The sequence below is a fragment of the Harpegnathos saltator genome, unplaced genomic scaffold (assembly GCF_003227715.2).
Source record: "Harpegnathos saltator strain DR-91 unplaced genomic scaffold, Hsal_v8.6 scaffold832, whole genome shotgun sequence".
NCBI classification, from domain to species: domain Eukaryota; kingdom Metazoa; phylum Arthropoda; class Insecta; order Hymenoptera; family Formicidae; genus Harpegnathos; species Harpegnathos saltator.
In genome coordinates this window covers 205,815-226,953 of record NW_020230685.1, presented here as the reverse complement: position 1 = coordinate 226,953, position 21,139 = coordinate 205,815, and the positions used below count along the sequence as shown (strand labels likewise).

The 21,139-nt window shown below is 35.6% G+C and overlaps 1 protein-coding gene across 2 annotated transcripts in view; it reads right to left on the bottom strand.

Annotated features, from left to right (window-relative positions):
* LOC105190537 (probable G-protein coupled receptor 158) overlaps positions 1–21,139 on the bottom strand; it is a 250,213-nt gene that overhangs the window by 40,627 nt on the left and 188,447 nt on the right. For both annotated transcript variants that reach the window (XM_019844787.2, XM_025307151.1), the window contains exons 3-4: positions 9,788–9,911; positions 4,816–4,959 (exon numbers count right to left, since the gene is read on the bottom strand). In XM_019844787.2, coding sequence (XP_019700346.1) covers positions 4,816–4,959; positions 9,788–9,911 — 268 coding nt within the window. The remainder of the gene's footprint in view (positions 1–4,815; positions 4,960–9,787; positions 9,912–21,139) is intronic.

Below are 21,139 nucleotides of genomic sequence, written 5' to 3'. Positions count from 1 at the left end.
ATAGGCCCTATTTTCGATAAAAGATACAAGACTACAATGGCCCTATAGATTATAAAAGGCCATATTTTCGATGCCAAGATACAAGACTATAATGTATCGAAAATATGTCGCTTAATAGTTGCGGTCGATTGCAACCAATATTTATACTGCGTTTCTAGTCCATTCATACTTTTGCAGAAGCGATCTTTCGTAGAAACATAGATAAAATACAGTATGTAAGACCTTTAAATATTTTTATATCGTCTTTTCTAATCTTCAATTTCTATCGAACTTTTCAACGTGAGAAAACAATTAAGAAATTATGCAAAACCAGGAAATGTGTTGCATTATTTATCTCTTTAAGTATTACTTTTGTTCATTTTGCTTTATTCCGTAATATTTATTTCTCAGTTTCATTTTTTAAACATCTTTTCTAATTTAATGAGTCTCGACTCCTGTCGGTAAACGGTCGATAAACTGTCACAACGATCATAGTGCAAAGTTAGTTGCATTTGTCATAACTGGGAACACTGCAAATATCATTATCAATAAAGTCAACGAATGACTTTTTCGCCAACCTCTGCATTATCATCCGAATAGGGGCAAGCAACCCGTTATACTAACCTGTATGTTGCTGTTACACCCTATACGTGGTAAAAAAGCCACTATTGAATTTCCGTTTTCTCCTCCAGGCGTGTCTCGTCTGAAGCAAGCTAAGACATAATGTCTACGTTTTATATAGCAGACGATGATACTTCGTTTATAATCGAGACCGATTATTAACAAAATTCGCCGACGAGGCCCATTACGAACGTCGCGCGTCACAAACGGTCGCGCGCGCGTGCAGACTACCGAAGAGTGCGACTGGAAAAACTGGTTTTACCAGCAGCGCTGCGATGGAAATGCCCGTCAAATCACAAAAGATACGTAACTCTCTGTGACAATAGATGCCATCGCGCTCGCTGTCGATACCCATTTTGTTCCTACGGGCGCAAAAGTGACGGCTGGCCCGACGTGAAAACTGTGCCGGGAAAAAAAAGGCGTTCTACCGTCGTGGTAATAGAATGTACGGCAACGCGTGTTACCGTCGCAACGTTGTAGCCGGGCGAACGATTTAATTGCAGTTTCGTGCAACGATTCTTTTATTTTCAGGATTCTGTTTTTTAAACCAAATAGAGAGGATTGAAAAGAGATGGAATGACCCGACGTGAATTGTTAATTCCGGCCTAAATTTGTTCTCGTACGCGATGACAAATTACATTTGCGGATATATTTAAAGATATATTATTATTAGGAGTGTGATTTAATTTGGGACTTTACGGTTTTTCACTTCCGTAATATCAGCTGATACAACGAATAAGCATTTTCGAAACGATAAGACTGAATGTTACGTCTACTTTTGCTTTTTCTAAGATTTTTATGAAAAAAATGTAACTCCAATCTTAATTTACTATCTATAATAATTTTGAAATGCTAACGACGGGCATATAGTAGTCTTTTTCTCAAAAACTGATTTATTTAAACAAAATAATGAACGAATATTCTAATCAAAATATTTTCTTTCGTTCCTTACAACTTTTTCTTTGGAGTTGATCCAATTATCAACAAATTTTCACACTTGTTCCGTCAAGTTATGAAAGTGTATATCCTCTATGCTACATCGGCCGGAACAAGTGATAATCGGATGGAGCAATGTCTGGAGAATACGCAGGATGCGGTAAGACTTCCCATTCCATCTCTAATAGCGTTTGCTGCGCTGATAATACAACGTGAGGTCGAACATTGTCGTGAAGAAAGATCACTTTGCGTCATTTACTCGCAATTGGCGATCGTTTTTGGTCCGATGCTCGCTTCAATTTGTACAATTGTTGTCGATAACGATCAGCGGTGACAGTTTCATTCGGATTTAACGGTTCATAGTACACAACACCTTCTTGATTCCACCAAATATAGAGCAATACCTTTGAACCGTGAATATTGCGCTTCAAGATGGATGTTGCTGGTTGGCCTGGATCAACCCGTCATCTTTTTTATTTGGGATTATCTAAATAGATCCATTTTTCATCCCCACTAACAATTCGATACAAAAATACTTTTCATTTTTTGTCTGGCGATCAACGAAATGCAAATGTTCAACCGGTTCGCAATGGCATTTTCTGATAATTGATGCGGAACCTATTTCCCTTATTTGTCTTCCCTGTATCATGTAAACGTTTAGTAACTGTTGCACAATCAACATTTAATGCTCTGACAGTTCCAAAGTGGATCTGCATTTCCAAGTTTTTCTGGTTATCCCAAGCGATCCTTGTCGTTAACAATGAAATCGCCATTTTTGAATCGCTTAAACCAGCGTTTTTCAATCGGTGTGTCGCAGTACACTGGTATGTCGTGAGAGGATTTAAGGTATGCCGCGAAAATTTTCAAACATCATTAGTTAAATTATTTTCGAAAGCAATTCAAAACACAGTAAGTATAAGCATCAAAATTAAAATCTGTTTGAATAGATTATACGAATATATCATTGTTATAATAAATAAACACCGGCTTATTTCTAAAGTAGGTTTATTATAAAAAGCGTTTATTATAAATTATAATAAATTGTTTTGTTTTATTTTTTGGCCGTGATGGTGTATTTTGCTTGTGTTGATAAATAAATCAAAAAAAGTATATTCTTTTTTATATTATTTTTTTGATCATCATAATTCAAGTGTGCCGCGGAAGTTTAACTATAGGCTCAAGTGTCCAAGTGTGTGTGTATAAGATAAAATAGGTTGAAGAACATTGGTCTAAACCAATATTCTCCTGTCTTAATTGATAGAGCATCACCATTAGTTTCTGTCAGAACTCTATAATCTTCAACCGCCATTTTCTTCTGATTAAAAACAAAAGTAACGCATGTCGAAAATGTTCTTTAGAAAACTCCATTTTTAAGATGATATTAACACGATTTTTACTGCGCTTATTGTTGGTAAATCACTAAATATCATGGATTAATATTAAAGCATTAATAATATTAAAGCATTAAGAAATAATAGCTGTGATTGGAATGTCTTGGACAAAACTGACATTAGTGCCATCTCTCTTACAAAACTTTCAAAAATAAATCACACTCCTAATATACAGGGTAAAAAAAAGTCTCGGACCGGAAAAATATCTCGAAAACCAAGCATTTAAAAAAAAATGTTTCGGATAAAAATTGTATAATTTTCAGGGGGATATAAAACAACTATATTATTTTGTTTACGAATGGTACCACTTTCGAGATATTCACTGATCGTTACTTTCCTTAAATGAAAACTCCAATTCTTTATTACACTGTCTTTTTCTATCAACTAATTTAAACAACTTTTGTCTGAAACATTTTTTCATTTGCCTAATATTTTTTTAGATATTTAAGAAAAACTTGATAACTTTTTCAATATTTAACTCACGATATCATCTCGCTAACTTTGTCAGAAGAAAAAGTGGTACTAGACTTTTCTGCTCTACTTAATCTTAAGAATATATTGCTACAATAGCACCTTGACTTTTGTTAACTTACTGACTTTTGGAAATTTCAAAATCATCATATTAACAAAAGTCAAAGCGCTATTGTAACAATATATTCTTGAGACCAAATAAAGCAAAACAATCTAGTACCACTTTTTCTTTCGACAAATAGTTAACGAGATACCGTAAATTAAATATTGGAAAAGTTATCAAGTTTCCCTTAAATATCTCAAAAAATATGAGGCAAATAAAAAAATGTCTCAGACAAAAGTTGTTCAAATTAATTGGTAGAAAAAGACGTAATGAAAAATTGATTAAAAAATGTAATAAAAAATTGAGGTTTTCATTTAAGAAAAGTAATGATCAGTAAATATCTCGAAAGTGGTGCCATTTGTAAACAAAATGATATAGTTGTTTTATGTCTCTCTTGAAATCATACAACTTTTGTCCGAAACATATTTTTCTAAAATGCTTGGTTTTCAAGATATTTTACCGGTCCAGGACTTTTTTCTCATTCTGTATATCATTATATAATAGCTATATGTTGATGTTATATATTATTAGTGATAAATGATAAATGATAATGTCCTTTCTCTCTTTGCTTACATTGTAGTTATTGCATATTGTATGCATATTGTAGAACTGTAAAACTCAAAATTGAGGATACTTCAATTTTAAATAGTATAATTAACGGACCTAGATTAATTACATAATCAAGGGCAATTTCTCGGCGAGAAAAGTGTGATCGAGATTAAGCGAATTAAGATTGTCTGCAGGTCTTTTGTTTCAATTTATACCGGGTATCGATTTATCGTCGGAAGAATTTACTCAGCGTACGAGAGGGGTTCCAAATTGTTTTTCGATCAGGAGCTCAATTTTCCCTGAGTGTATGCAAATGGATAGCTGACGATATATGTGTACAGAATGTTCCACTGTCAACCCGTTAAATTTTAATGGGTCGATTGATTCCTGGATCAATTTGCCGTGGTTCTTAACTAAGGAGAAGGGGGGATGGGGGAGACGAACTCTCTCTCTCTCTCTCTCTCTCTCTCTCTCTCTCTCTCTCTCTCTCTCTTTCTCTCTCGAAATTCATCAAAGAAACTGTTGTTAAAGCCACGAACGCGTACATTGAAATTTGATGAGATCGTAGCGAGACGTTCTGTAGATAATATTAACATAATGTCGCCATTTCCATAACAAGGTGCTCCCTATCTATACCGAAAAGGGCTCCGTGAGGAAAGATTTAGTATCACCAAACAGCATTAACTCTTGCGCGAAGCGCGCTTAAAGCAGACGGGGGCGTTTCTTTCTATTGTGCACATTTTACTTTATTCGCAAACTACTCACCATCATCAATTTCTCATACTCTTCCTCTATGACGGTACCATTGTAATACCGCTTGTCTGATTTCGTGTCCGGATAGAAAAACCCTCGTTTGCAAACACATCGATAACTACCGCGGCGGAAGCCAAGGCCGGAAATAGCAATGCACTGTGAACAGAAGAGACAACGCCATTAATCATGTTTATAATACATTCTCTCTCCATTATACTAAATCACACAATGTTGTTCCTAATTTTTTTGCATAAATCTTTGACTATCAGCAGCACAATCTGCGCGATGTAATGTCCTCTTTTTTACCTTCATTTTTGTTCTTGTTAAAACTATCGTACCATGTAGATATTAACTTTACGCTACTTTCTCTTGCTAATTTAGTTGTCCATCACATTTACCAATTTTATAATTAATTATTCTTCAATTAATTAGATCATCAACCTTCTCTTTCATGTGTAAATATGAATTTAGTTCATCCTTGTAATAATTCATGATTTTTTATGTATATGCTTAATTACTGTCTTTAAAAAGCTTATTCTAGGGCTAAAATAAACATCCCTCTTTCTCTCTCTCTCTTCCTCTCTCTCTTTCTCTCTCTTTCTCTTCCACCCTGTTCAAATCAAATATTTTTCCGCAATTAAACATCGAAAAATCACGCGGGACTTAAACTTTGAAAATTAATGGAAAAATTTTACAACGAAAATACTTTAATTTAGAATTTAAAAAGATATGTTTGAAAAAAAAATGAAAATGAACTCGTTTTATCAGAACGAATTGCGCATAAAACGTAACGCAAATTTTAACGTAAAAAAGTAGCGCAGCGCGTGTATTTTTCACACACATTGCTGCAAATATCGCTGCTTATTCAAAAGGGAAAAATGAACGGGAGAATATTTTTAAAAAATGTCAATGTTATTATATATTAAAGCGTAGACTTTTCTAGTGAGCAAAAACCACGTTGAGACGACCCGATAGTGTCCAAACAATTGTTTCGCGTGTATTATCGATGTGCCGGTCGGTTATTTTGTATATAAGCTACGGAAATTAAACTGAAAGGAAAAAGAGATCGGTGAAATGACGGCGCGGGAAGTTGAACGTGGAAAACCGTGAAAAATGGTCCTTACGTTGTTGTCGGCGGCAACTATTGCACATTCCCGCCGCTAATGTTCACGGCTCGTGTCGTAAAAAGAAGTGGCGTTTGAAACGCGTTCTCTTCAAATTACAATCCCGTCGGAGTACGTGAGTTATCGTAACCGCGGCCCGGAAGAAGGTGGTTTCAAGGGAGCGTGCGCCAAAGTCACGAGTTTACATAACGCAATGACCGACAGTAATGTGCATTGTACACTTCTTGCGCACTGCACGCTATTTTTCTCGTAGATTATATATTGTGATTCTCTCTCTCTCCCTCTCTCTCTCTCTTTTTCTCACATAAGAAATAACGGAATATTTACCAACCTATACAAACGTGCATTCCGTCAACGGAAAAGTGAGTACATTCTTACTGCGCCATACTGATTTCGATCAATGATTCGAGTTTAACCCTTTGCGTCACGAATCATATGCGTTCCACTTATATTTTCTTCATTTTTCGATTATATTTCATAGAATTCATTAATTTTAATGATTCTTTTTCTGCTTATCCACTATTTGAATCATAATTCTATTTATCACTTCTATCTCAATTCTATTTATTTCTATTCATTATTTATCATAATTCTTAATTATAATAATTCTTAATTATAATAAGTGTTCATTGATTTCATCAGTATTGTTTATATTTTCGGTAAATATACAGAAGTACACAGTCAGCTCCGATTTTAATGAGACTAGGCTCATTTGACGCGTTTTTGCACGAGAAACAACTTTTTCCTTTGGCAAAATCGTCGCTCAGTGTGTCAACATCAAGGTCACGGGACACTCGGAATTAGTTACGAGGTATGTTTATGTCGCCAAAGTTCGTCGATATAACAGCTTTCCTAACCTGAATTATAATCTGCTTTAACGCTTCATATCTCACTTCGCGGAACTGAGCGACGATTTTGCCAAAGGAAAAAGTTGTTTCTCGTACAAAAACGCGTCGAATGAGCCTAGTCTCATTAAAATCGGAGCTGACTGTGTACTTCTGTATATTTACCATATTTTCTTTGTTATAAACAAATTAAGACGAAAAAAGAGTTTTTTAGAATAAATTCGTTTCTGAAAAAAAAATCCCTATAAACATACTATTTTTTCACCTAAATTTGTTTTTGAGGTCGCTGATTACTAATCCGCTATCAGATTTGGGTAAAATAAAGTATTTTTTAGTTATAAACAAAATATTGAAGCTGAATTTCGAAAATTTGTAGAATTGCGCTGAAAAGTTGTTATTCTAAGTATCGTTTTTCTATAAAGAAGCAGTTTTCTATATTATATTTATCATTTTGAAATTATTGATTACGAATCCGTAAATAAATTTTTGTTATATTAGTATTTTTCATGATATAAACAAAATATTGAAGAAAAACACAAAAATTGTGGAATAACATTGAAATTCGATAATCTTTAATGTTTTTCTTCTTAAATTCATAGTCTTGATTTCGTTATATATGTGCAGATGGTTCGAAAATTTGTCGAATATTTTGCTATAAATAATTTATTTATTATTATTCCGACAAATGATGAGTTTTCTTTGTAAAAGAAGCGACATATGTTTCTATATAAATTTGGATATGCTAAACACGAATTTGCTATTAGAATTGACTATTAGGCTATTCAGAATTCAATCTTCTCAGTGAAATAAATATTTATATTTATTCCTAAGTAACAATCATCCGTATATAGTAAGCATCGTATTTTTTGGAAATATATGCTCATTTCACACACAATTTTTACGACTTCAGACGATTATGTTACAATACAAATCCGATATTGACCCATCAACATTGGCAGTCTTATTTCTGTATATGTTTTGTATATTTCTTGTAATATTCGTCTTCGTATCTTACAAGGTTCTATTGATAATAATTCCTAAGTGAAAGTTGTTGGATAAAATATTAACTCGTCAACTAAATATCCTTTCAAGTTGCCATATTGCGCCATAAGTCTTCCATTTTGGATCGCATTTTTTCGAAATTTTGATGGCAGATTCGAACTCAGCGATCCTAAGAACGTATAGAATCATGATTTTTGTGAGAATTCGACCACTCGCTTAAGCCATTCACTGCTGAATTAACTTTCCTTGAGAAAATTGTTAAAATATTTGGTAGTCCTACGTTTTTTGAGTCGTTGATTACGAATTTAAAGCCAAATTTGCAAAATTCAAAATGGCAGACTCAGTATGGTGATCATGATGTACAAAATAAAAATTCCAATTATTATTAAATAATGACCAGGTCGTAATAAGAACATATGATTCTAGACGATAGAATTCGATCGAGCTGGAAAAAATTTATGTGGGAAAATGTTCAATACTGCATATTTACTGCAGTTCTTGTAGAAATATTTGTTTATAAAAAAAAATCTAACCTATAAAAAGATACTGAAAAAAATATGTTCTTGTACAACATCAGAAAAATATTTGGTGAAAATTTCAGACCTCTACATTCAATACTCACCGAGAAATCGATTTTTCTCTAAAAAAGCATTTCTTTCAACTTTGATTTGTTATAAATAATCACAAATTAATAATTGGGTATAAAAACCTATTGGAGTATGTTGAACAACAATTCAGTTATCTGGAAAACTCAAATCCCCGATTAATTCTTCAAAATTATGTGATTTACAACGCAAACTTAAATCAAAAAAAGGTGGGAAGTATAATTCCCGCTAATAGTGAAAGGTTTAATTGCGTGACTCAAAAGGTTAAATCACCAAAGCTATTTTTCTCGTACTATATTACGATATTCTCTCTCTCTCTCTCTCTCTCTCTCTCTCTCTCTCTCTCTCTCTCTCTCTCTCCCTCCCCCCTCCCTCCCTCCCTCCATTCCTCCCTCCCTCCCCCCTCTCTCTCTCCCTCCCTCCCTCTCTCTCTCTCTCTCTCTCTCTCTCTCTCTCTCTCTCTCTCTCTCTCTCTCTCTTACGTAAGAAATAACAGAATATTTATAAATCCCGGCCAACGGAAAGATAAATATACTAATACTCTCTTACTGCGCCACACTGATTTCTACCGATGATTCGAGTTTAAATCACCAAGGACGCGGTAAACAAATGCAATTCGCCACGCATATATTTGTCAGCTCGTTTCATTTTCTCCCTGTCGGCTATACATTACACTTGTACGCGGTTACATTTTATACGTAAATTAACGAGACACGGGCAATATAATAACGTCAGCCGCCGGTGACTATCGTGACAATCGACGTATTAAAGATATGTTGCGAGTCTCGAATAATATCGGAAATGAGAAATACGCGCGCGACGATGAATTTGCGGCGTTCGAAATCTGGCTGCAGGGAAAATATCGCCATCATATTCGTCAGCCAAGAAATCTGTCAGACGAGGAAAGAAGGATGCGCGACTGCGATTGATACGATGCGACTGATACGCGCACTCAATGATCTGTAAATGCAACAGCGAGAAACCAACCGAGAATTTTCGGCCGGCGACAGAGAGAGAGGGAGCGAGAGGGCGGGGCAGAATTTACGCGGAGATTAGCTTAAAAATCCTCGGCTTGCTACGACCCTCGGTCGTATTTTCGCGCGAGTTAAACCTATGGCGGGCAAAAAACACGCCGATAATGCTCGCGCGGTTTATTACGGAGAGAGCGCCGGACGTAGAGAGCACGTACGGAGTGTTTTTCGCGGACGGAAGCTCCTCGCGCGGCCACTCGCGCGCGGCTGGCTAGGCCGAGGGTGGCATTTACAAATAGAGTCGGTCGCCACGCAGAAAAACATCCCCCCGGTGGCTTTGTTCCGTTTCGCGCGCGCGGCACATTTAAGCGGGCGCGCGAAAGGACACTCGGGAAACATCGATCTCGACAACGGGCTAGCGGGAAAATTAGCATTACCTCTGTGGTGCGCTTTTTGCATTTGTCGCTGGCGGCAAATATGTTCAGCTGCGAGGACCCAGCCGGTAACGGGCACTGATCTATGTCTACCCGTCGGAGGTCTACGTCGATACCGCTGGTGCCCCTGGAACGATAAATCAAACGTTTTGCGATTAGTCCCACGAGCTTTCCTACGCAAGATAGGCACAGACTTGAGCCTCGGTCTCGTTACCACACACGTCGCGAGAGGCGAAATCTCCTCTTCTTGGGCGCGCGCGTGTGAGCGAGAGAGTGAGAAAAGCGGAGGGGGAGGAGAGAAAGAGAAAGAGAGAGAAAGCGCCGGAGTCATTCATCGAAATTGAATTAGTTAGCGGAAGCCGACATCTGTTTTTACGTAGCGCTCAGATCGGCGTTCTCGACAACTGATTAAACAGTTTTCGATGGGACGTGGAGTAACATTTGTTCCTAACTGTGCGCGTCGGCAATACCTGCGCGCAAAACGCGTGTCGAACTCGCAAAACAATCCAGTCCCACCTACGCTTCTTCACTTCCAATACTTCCAGTCTCCCGATAATTCCCCACCTCGTTATATCGATTTCTCTCTCTCTCTCTCTCTCTCTCTCTCTCTCTCTCTCTCTCTCTCTCTCTCTCTCTCTCGCTCGCTCTCTCTCTCTCTCTCTCTCTCTCTCTCGCTCGCTCTCTCTCATCTTATTCTCGAGACACGGACACGTGGAGCAGGGCAATGAGACCGTGGCTCTGCACGGGAATAAAAACGTATCTACTGCCGTGTAAGAAGCACGGAGATATCGATTTGATTCGATTCCGTATGCGAAAAGCGACGCGCCATATGGCTCTCTCGCCGTGTGGAGAACTGCACCGCGAATTTCGTAATTTTTCTCAGCCTACTTCTCGCTACACAGACGCCTCGCTCGCTATATGATCTTTTAATGTCAAATCAAATCCTCCCGCCTCTCGCGCGCCTGTCTCTCTCTCTCTCTCTCTCTCTCTCTCTCTCTCTCTCTCTCTCTCTCTCTCTCTGATGCATAATTCAACGCTGCGCGCGCTGCAGCCGATTATGCGTGCAATATATCTTTCGCTGATTCTCGACTCGTGTTACCTCGATAATCCTGCCTCTAACATAAAACGCAAATACTATCTCGTGAGGAAGAAGTGTAAGATTCAGAATTTGTTGAGCAGTCGTTGATAGAAACCATGCACCTTTCTAGTTGATTAGACTACTAAACAAAGCACCCGAAAAGAAATTAATTTCAGAACAAGCGGAATCATTTAAATTTTAGAGGATTTTACTGTTATATATGGTTTCAAAAGGATTCCTCTAAAATTAGGAGGCAAATATTATAAACACATTATTCTAAAAATTAGAAGAATTATATGTTGTATCTATAACAAATAATCACTAATCTATGCTATGCCAAATAATTGCGTATATAAAAGAAGCGGTTAATAATAATTATCAATCGTGGTTTATGTGCTGTCCGAAATTGCATTAATTATTCGATGTTAGGAAACACTTACATTGTCCTCCGAAATGTTTTGTCCGATATATACTTTTCAGAAAAGATTAGAAATTGAGCCTTTGCCTTTTATGCGGCATGTAATGAACCGCGTTGAAAGGCTAACGTTCTAATTTCGATAATTTTTACTAAAATTTCACAGATAAAAGATGTAATTTAAACGTTTCTGAGTTTTAATAAAAAACAGTGCCATGTTACAATAGTAGTAATTATTTATTAATTTTTAATATAACAGCTATATAAGCCGATTTTATTAAGGTTTCTTACATAATCAAATAATTTTTCATACAATTCTCCAACATATTATTTCATATTATACATATTACATATTATACATATAATTTCATACTATTTTTCGTTATTACACACCCAAAAAAAGTAATTTCAGAACAAGTGGAATCATCTAAATTTTAAAGGATTTTACTCTTATATATGGCCTTAAGAGGATTCCTCTAAAATTAAGAGGAAAATATTATAAACATATTATTCTTAATGTTAGAGGAATTATATAATATGTTATATGTATAATGCAAATCTTATTAATTTTAATATAAATTTCCTCTTATACACAGAATATTTAATCTTTTTTTAAGAGAATTATCATTTATTCTTACTGTACTTTATTCTTACTGGTTAATTTGAAAAAATTATTATAATATATAGCGAAAAGTAATATCTGTAGATGTACTTCTGGCTCCAATTTTATAATAAGTAGACACGAATGAAATAAGAACATTATAACAAACAAATTTCCAATTAGTTTTGTTATGGACTTCATATAGCTACAAAGATGTTCATCATAACCAATTATATGAAACTAAAAGAAAAAATTATATGAAGTTAAAAGAAAGAATATACTACTGTGATCAAAAAGTATCCGAACTTTATTTTTTAAAAATCGCAGGTAAACTGTAAATCAAATCTGTTTGCTTTCTCAAGTTGGTACACATGTCTTTCACATTTGGTGAAAAAATCATGGCGTTCCTTCAAGCCGTTTGAAAGTGGCAGTTGTTTATGTCAGTGAAGATTGTTATGTACGGCGATTTTTACGATGTCGAAAAATATGAAGCAAAGAATTTGTTTGAAATTTTGTGTTGCGAACGAAATTTCGTTCACAAACGCATTCAAAATGTTGCAAAAAGCTTATAGCGATGATTATTTATCGAAAATGAGTTTGAGTGAGACGAGAATCCGTTTAAGATGACCCATGCTTTGGAAGACCATCAACGTCAACGGATAACGCTCACATTGAAAAAGTGAAAGAATTGGTGCTCCAAAATTGTCGATTGACTGTGCGAGAGGTAGCAGATGAAGTTGGAATATCATTTGGATCGTGCCAGCACATTTTGTCCAATGTATTGGACATGAAACGGGTCGCATCGCGCTTGATTCCGAAAAACCTGAATTTTCTCCAAAAAGATAATCGAGTGTTGATGTCGTCTGAGATGATTTCTACGGTATCCAGAGATAGCACATACATGAAACGGATCATAGCTGGTGATGAAACATGGGTTTGCCAATATGACGTCGAAACAAAGCAACGATCATCGGAATGGCGTTTGAAAAATGAAGCAAGACCGAAGAGAGCTCGCCGTTTGCAGTCAAAAGTCAAAGTCATGCTCACGGTTTTCTTTGATCATCGCAGTGTTATACACCAGGAATTCCTTCCAACTGGTCAAAAAGTCAATGCAAAATACTACTTGTCCGTCATGAAGCGTTTGCACGAAGCAATCCATAAGAAACGGCCGGAATTGTGGGAAAACAACCTGTGGATTTTGCATCACGACAACGCACCATCGTATACCTCGACACTTGTGAGTGAATTTCTCACAAAAAACTCAACGAATGTCACTCCACAAGCACCATATTCACCAGACATGGCTCTCTGCGACATTTTCCTATTCCCCCTACTGAAAAAACTACTTCGCAGCGTTTAGAATCAATTGAAGACATCAAAGAAAAATCGCTGCGTGAATCGAAGGTTATACCGTCTGCCGCGTATGAGCGATGTTCCCAGGACTGGATCAAACGCTGGCATATGTGCGTTGCAAGCAATGGGGACTACTTTGAAGGAGACTATAAGAATTTTGATGATTGAATTGTAATTTTGATTTTTAAAAATAAAGTTCGAATACTTTTTGATCACAGTAGTATTATTCAACTTCTTTCAGTAGATTATAAATTGTATTTGACCCAATATGGGTAAATTATCTTATATGTTACAGCAACATACCTCTTTTAAAAAACGTTCCAAATATCCTGACCTATGAACATATGATTATTTTTTCGTTTACGTCTGGAAATAGAGCATGACTGAACAAAAGAAGCCAACGTTCAAATCAACATATTCTTCTTCATATAAGAGGAAAATTAATTGATATAAGAGGAAATCCTCTTGAAATAAGAAGAAAACAGTATAATATCTAATAAATTTTAGATGAATGGTTCACTTTAATCGCTTTATCGAAAGAGGAAACCTTTTCCTGTAAAAGGCTTCGCTTAGAATATGAGACTATGGGAAAAATCACTTTACGAGTTGAAGATTATTGAAGATTATTGAAGGAGAGAGGAAGAAAGAAGATACACAAATACTAAATGGACAAAGAAAAACGGGAGATGGAGAGAAAGAAGTCAAGGGGCTGTATGCATAGGAAAATTCTTGTAAAGAAAGATAATAATAATTGTACGAGTTGCATAGCTTCTTCGATTAAATATAAGTCATGTTTTATTAATGAGATAGAAATTCCCTTTTGTTTGAAATTTTATACATATGTATGTTCAATTGAAGAAGCGTCTTAAATGAAAGAAAGCATCTATCACAGGCTGAACTAACGGAAAACTAGACAGAGGAAAGGTGCTTCGATTATGAAAGCCAACCAAGTAATAAAATATAAATATATATAAACCAACCGAGAAATAAAATTAATCAAACTACGCGCAGCCGCGCGATTATTTCGTTAAGACGAGAAACGTCTAACTTTACGGCAGAATCTCACGTGAACATCCTGCAAAGGCGAAGCTGAAAGTTAACCGGCAAAAGAGTGAGAGACTTTTCCTCACATTGTTCTTCGTGTTTTAACATCATGACTCCTTCTAATTAATTCGAGTCCGTCTGATTTCGCGATTACTTGGACGTTGCGATTTCGAAACAGGAAAAAACTCTGATATCTGATATCTGCGATTAAAAAGTGACGTCACGGAAAGACGGGAGACTATATAACAAAGCCGGTTAGCTCACACTCTTTCGATAATTGAACCGCTATCGATTCTTGATTTGCAAGAATTACGGTGCGTTCGCAGTTCGTGCTGATAACAAATTTCCTCTAAACGGATATTGCATTCTTCGGGGGAGAGAACGACATAGTCCGGTTCTTTTCCGACTGCCGGCGTTCAGCATGATTTCTGCGTGCGATGGTCTGTGAAATTTTGCATTTTTGGATTTACGGCAATAGGAGAGAGCGACGTTATTTCCGGTGCGATTGCCAGCGAATTTTCGCGACCCGCGTGAACATATAGACCTTGGATATTTCATGAACGGTGATTTCACTTAGTCTTGTTAGTCTGCGGCTGCTTTAGCTACGGCTAAATACTTTAGCTACAATTAGCAAAAAGCGCTTTAATTCGCTTGGGCAGCCGACGGCGAATAAGTTCGTTCATTTTTAATCTCTTGATTACATGGACGTCGGGATTTTGGCATCGTATTCAATTTCACCTTTTGTCTCTAATATATGATCACAAAGATTGCCCGCGCAGAAAACAAGCAATATTTCTTATTTGTATTCAAATATCTGTTACTCTTCAGAATTTCAGTCCTGCGACTGTACAACTTGTCGAATAGACAATAATTGTGTACGTGTTTCTTTAATATATATTTCTTATTAAAATGCAAATTTTGTACCAACTTACGATTGTTCTGCGAAATCTCAAAACGCAGCCGTTAAGATGATTCCTTTGATAAGGATTTTGCCGGTACAAACCGGTAAATATGAAAGGCAGTCTCTTGCTTCGAAAGTCCGAGAAGCATTCTTGCACAATGAACTTTTTTTGATGCTTTTACGTATATTTTGGTGTCCTCTCATTTAAAATGTATGCATATACAGAATGTATAAAAAGTACCGGGACAGCGAAATATCTCGAAAACTAAGCATTTTAGAGAAAAATGTTCCAGACAAAAGTTGTACGGTTTCAAAGAAAACATGAAACGACTATCTCGTTTTGTTCACAGATAGCCCCACTTTCGAGATATTCACTGATCATTACTTTTCTTAAATAGAAACTCAAATTTTTTATTACATCATCTTTTTCTACCACTTAACATAAATAACTTTTGTCTGAAACATTTTTTCATTTGCCTAATATTTTTTAAGATATTTAAAGAAAACTTGATAACTTTTTCAATATTTAACTCACGATATCTCGCTAACTATTTGTCGGAAGAAAAAGTGGTACGAGACTTTTTTGCTTTACTTGGTCTCAAGAACATATTGTTACAATAGCACGCTGACTTTTGTTAATTTGATGATTTTGAGATTTCCAAAAGTCAGTAAATTAACAAAAATCAGGGCGCAATTATAACAATATTCTTGAGATTAGAGCAGAAAAGTCTAGTACCACTTTTTCTTTCGACAAATAGTTAGCGAAACATCGTGAGTTAAATATTGAAAAAGTTATCAAGTTTTTCTTAAATATCTCAAAAAATATTAGATAAATAAAAAAATGTTTCAGACAAAAGTTATTTATGTTAATTGGTATAAAAATATGGTGTAATAAAAAATTGTAGTTTCTATTTAAGAAAAGTAATGATCATTAAATATCTCGAAAGTGGCGCTATCTGTAAGCAAAACGATATATTCGTTTCATATCCTCCTTGAAACCGTACAACTTTTATCTGGAATATTTTTCTCTAAAATGCTCAGTTTTCGAGATATTTCGCCGTCCCGGTACTTTTCATACACCCTGTATGTGGCAAGTGCAGTTTCATATCTCGCTTGAAATAGACCACGAATAACATACTGCATTACAAATTTGCTGAAAAACGCACCGAGACTGACACATAAATACACACGAATATGGCAATAACGCACGTCGGGCGTCTCGCAATCACGGGCGTCTACGCCGCTGTGTGCACAGCCGCTGTCGAGAATTTCCACAAGAATTTCCGCGCGAATTGTGGCGGAACCGAGTCGCAAAGGATAGTATTTTCCGTTTTATCTGTCGGAGACCAGTAACAATTAATATCACTATGTTGTTTCGCAAAGAGAAGGACTCCTGGCCTGTTGACACAAAGACTGTTTCAAATAGCTGCTCGCAGAATAGAACTAAAAGCTCTCCAAACGGTTAAATCAATTTGCATAACTGAGTTCCGTTCGTGCTTCAGATTAACTCTTCGTTTCGTGTGGACAGCAAATTTACAACGAGTTCGAATTTGTCATTAAAATAAATTAAACTCTGATTAAATATCGCTCTTTTTGTACGTCTCGCCGGACACGCCGTGCATCATTTTTACGCGTTTATTATAATATTATACGTGATGTTTATCTTCGAAGATTTGCATTGCAAATTTGCATTGCAAATATATTGTTTATATTTCTGCGCGGTGAAATTGTTGTAACTTGTAATATGCGTGTCCTGTTTTTTTATATTCGCTTTATATATTCATGTTCAAAAATGGTTAATTAAGGTCACGTTTTCAATGTCAGAACATTTTCGATCGTAATGCTGTGTATGGTCAGCCAGCTTCTTCCTTCAGGATTTCATCCAATTACACACAATATTGTATAACGGCGGCCGATATACAGGATATTCCATTTTAAATAGGCCAGGCAAAAATCTCGAAAAATATGAAAGATACTAAGAAACGTTTCAGACAAAAGTTATATGATTCCAATGGGAATATAAAATAACTATATCATTTTATTTACAGATGACGCCACTTTCGAGGTATTCACTGATTATTACTTTTCTTAAATGAAAACCCCAATTTTTTATTATATCATCTTTTTCTATCAGTTAATTTTAACAACTTTTGTCTGAGACATTTTTTTATTTGCCTAATATGTTTTGGGATATTTAAGGAAAATTTGGTAACTTTTTCAAAATTTTGTTTACGATATCTCGTTAACTATTTATCGGAAGAAAAAGTGGTACTAATGGTATTTTTTTACTCTATTTGGTCTCAAGAATATATTATTACAATGGTGCTCTAATTTTTATTAACTTATCAACCTTTAGAAATTTAAAAATTATCAAATTAACATTTTAGTATCTTTCATTTTTCGAGATTTTTACCTCATAGCTCATTTAAAATTGGACACCCTGTGTAAATATTTGAAAACACATTCTGCGAAAAAAGAATAGGCAAGTTCCGTTTACAATGAAATAAAATCAAGTAAAATAACATGTATTCATATACACACACATACAATCATACGCTATATATGCCCGCGCACACAAGTATAAAATAAATAAAGTTACGAGCTGGCGTTGACGTTGATACGCGTAGCTATTTATCAATATTCACGGTGTCGAATTAATCTTTTACCACGTTATAATCTCATTTACAGCCAATTAATGATTTTAATGTTGCTTTTTAAGTTTGGAATTTTGCCTAATTAAATTAAATATTAGGAGGACTTCAATATAAATTATAAATTCCGATTAAGTTGTCGTTAAAGGGAAAACGAATTTAAAGCTGATAAACTCTACAGCTGAGAGAAAGTACGATCAGTTCTGGACACTCCATAGATATTGGCATATTGAAGCCAAGTAAGGATTCAGCTATGCTATAATAAGATTCTATAAGGGGCATAATATCTGCATACTTTATCGCCAGGAAGGTGAGAAATGCTGAAAATATCCCGGCCCTATGTTCATCAAATTGGTCATATCGATTATCGATTGCAGCCACGAAAGACCTCGTTTCCATGGCAGTTCTGATTATCATCGCTTTCACGACAGCTCAACTTCACGCTTCTCATTGAGTTAAGTAGAGTTGAAATTTTCCTATTGTTTAGTTAAATCCTCGCGTATGTAAACTCTTGCAATTTATAGTAAACTTATACAGGGTGTCTGAGAAATTTTATATCAACCAATTTGTACAGTTTTAGATAAAACAGGTGATATTGAACAATAAAATCATATAAAATTTTCCAAGAATCGTATATTTATTATAATAATAGTTAATAATTGTAAATAATAGTTATTGAATTATTAACGTCTAGACCAATGAGCGCACGAGAAACAGTAGACCGGACTCGACAGAAGTATGAAGACAATAGACGAGACAAATGACTTACTTCTGAATACTCCTATCAAAGACAATTAGCTGATTGTATGAGGCGGATCAACACACAAAATCCTTTTCTCGTCTTCAACGGCAAGATGCACTAACGCATTAGCTGTGCTCTATAGTTATGCACTAAACACCTAGTCTCATGTAATTTTTGCACTGTACATAAAATCATTTTTCTCGACGGATATCTTCCGCGCCCGAAAATCGTTCCGCATAGATGCGAGCTGCCGAACGCGCATTTTCGCCCACGGCGACTTTAGGTAATAATCATATCAGTGTACTCTTCTAGAGTAAATTTCATTTTTTGTCGCGGAGAAGCACGACGTGTATCAAACAATTTCACGTAACTGAAGACGTGTCTGTCGGATCATTGTCATAGACGGCGATCATAAACAAAAGGTGATCACCGTGTCCTGCGATTTACATGTACAATCTGTAAAGTAAGAGCGTGTACGGCATAAATGGCAGTTGGCTTCAAATATCGTCTTAGTTTTTTTTTAGCCGTATTGTGAGGCATATCTCAAGCACGAGCTTCGAGGAAAAAGAGTGTACACTTTGAAGCAGCTGACACGACAAATTCGTCTCATTTGGAGGTCTTTACCGAACGAATACGCAGTCAACTTAGTGGAAAGTATGCTTCGGAAATGCTAGGCAATTATCAATGCCGGTGGTGACTGGACTCATTATTAATGGTATAGCGTTTTTCTTCTCATAGAGTATAACAAATCCATGTACTTAAAAATCATTAAAAATAAATTTTTCTACACATTAACCCCTACACGCTCTTACTTTACAGACTGTAGTGGAAAGTAGCCTCGGAGATGCCAGGCAATTATCAATGTCAGTGGTGACTGGACTCATTATTAATGGTATAGCGTTTTTTCTCATGGAGTACAACAAATCCATGTACTTAAAAATCATTAAAAATAAATTTTTCTACACATTAACCCGTACACGCTCTTACTTTACAGACTATATCAGCATATATTCAAAAGTAAGTCACTTGTCTTGTCTATTGTCACACTTTTATCTGGTCCCGCCTACTTCCCCATGCGCTCGTTGACCCAGACGTTTTAATTAATAACTTTACTTAATAACTTAATATTGCAAATTGGTACGTGACTTTTCTTTTCAGTTCGATCTAATTAATATTCACAATTTTTCGTTCCCAAAACGTCACGGACATCCTGTACTATATGAAATCTGCATGTATCCTCCTGTATGTATATTTCTGTCGAGTCCGGCTTACCGTTTCCCGTGCGCTTATTGACTCAGACTTTTATAATTGATAACTTAATAATTATTGCGATTTTTGGAAAATTTTATATGACTTTATTGTTCAATTTCACCTGTACTACCTGTAAAACAAATTGATTGGTCAAAAATTTCTCAAACACCCTATTCAACAAACCAATGTGATCGCGTAAATATGGTTACTCAAATATATCGTGCACGCGAGTTATAATATATATCATACAAGTCTATCATTGTACATCAAAATTCTTTTTTTATATTCATGCATATGCAGGATGTTTAAAAAGAAACGTTCAGGACTTTAAGGGCAGGTAGTATTCATAAAGTGGAAGAAAAGATTCTAGTAATCATGGGTCGAAAAATTAATATTGTCCGAGTTATGAACAATTATTTATTTTAATTAAAGCAAGTGACTTCTATTCGCTTTCGTACTCTCTCTCTCTCTCTCTCTCTCTCTCTCTCTCTCTCTCTCTCTCTCTCTCTCTCTCTCTCTCTCCTCCTCTCTCTCTCCTCCTCTCTCTCTCCCTCTCTCTCTCTCTCTCTCTCTCTCTCTCTCTCCTCCTCTCTCTCTCCCTCTCTCTCTCTCTCTCTCTCTCTCTCTCTCTCTCTCTGATATAATTTGTCTATGTCATTTATCCTTGTTAGTCACATTATCTTCGTGAACAGTGAATAGTTGCAGAAAAGTATCACAAAGTTTTCGTAGTAAAAATGACATTATTATGATCAAGAAATCACTTGCTTTAATTAAAGGAAATAAGTATTCATAACTGCGACAATATTAATTTTTCGGCCCATGTTTATTAGAACTTTTTTCTTTTATTTTGTGAATACTGTTTATCCTTAAAATCTTGAACTCTTTTCTTTAAATACCTTGTATTTGTATGTCATTCTCTTTTGCAATTGAAAAGATTTTGTTTTCTTCTCCGTCTTTTTTTCCTTTATTTGAAATGAGAAAATTACGAGAGGAGTACCATATATACAAGGTGTCCGGAATCTTTTAAAAACAAAAAATTAAGAAGATTAATCAGATCAAACTGAGAAGAAAAATCAAGTACCATTTTACAAAAATCGCAATGGTTTTTAAGTTATTAATGATTGAATATAACCACGTCTAGAAGCTTTTTTAATTGACCGAACTTGAAAATTTATGCGTACTTATTTGCAAAATGGTAAAGGACTTTTTTGTTCAGAATGATCTAATCTACAATTATATGATGGCTATTACGTCTAGCAATAGATATGATATGAATATATTGAATTTTAAACCTGAATCTTGAACCTGTCGCTAGGCAC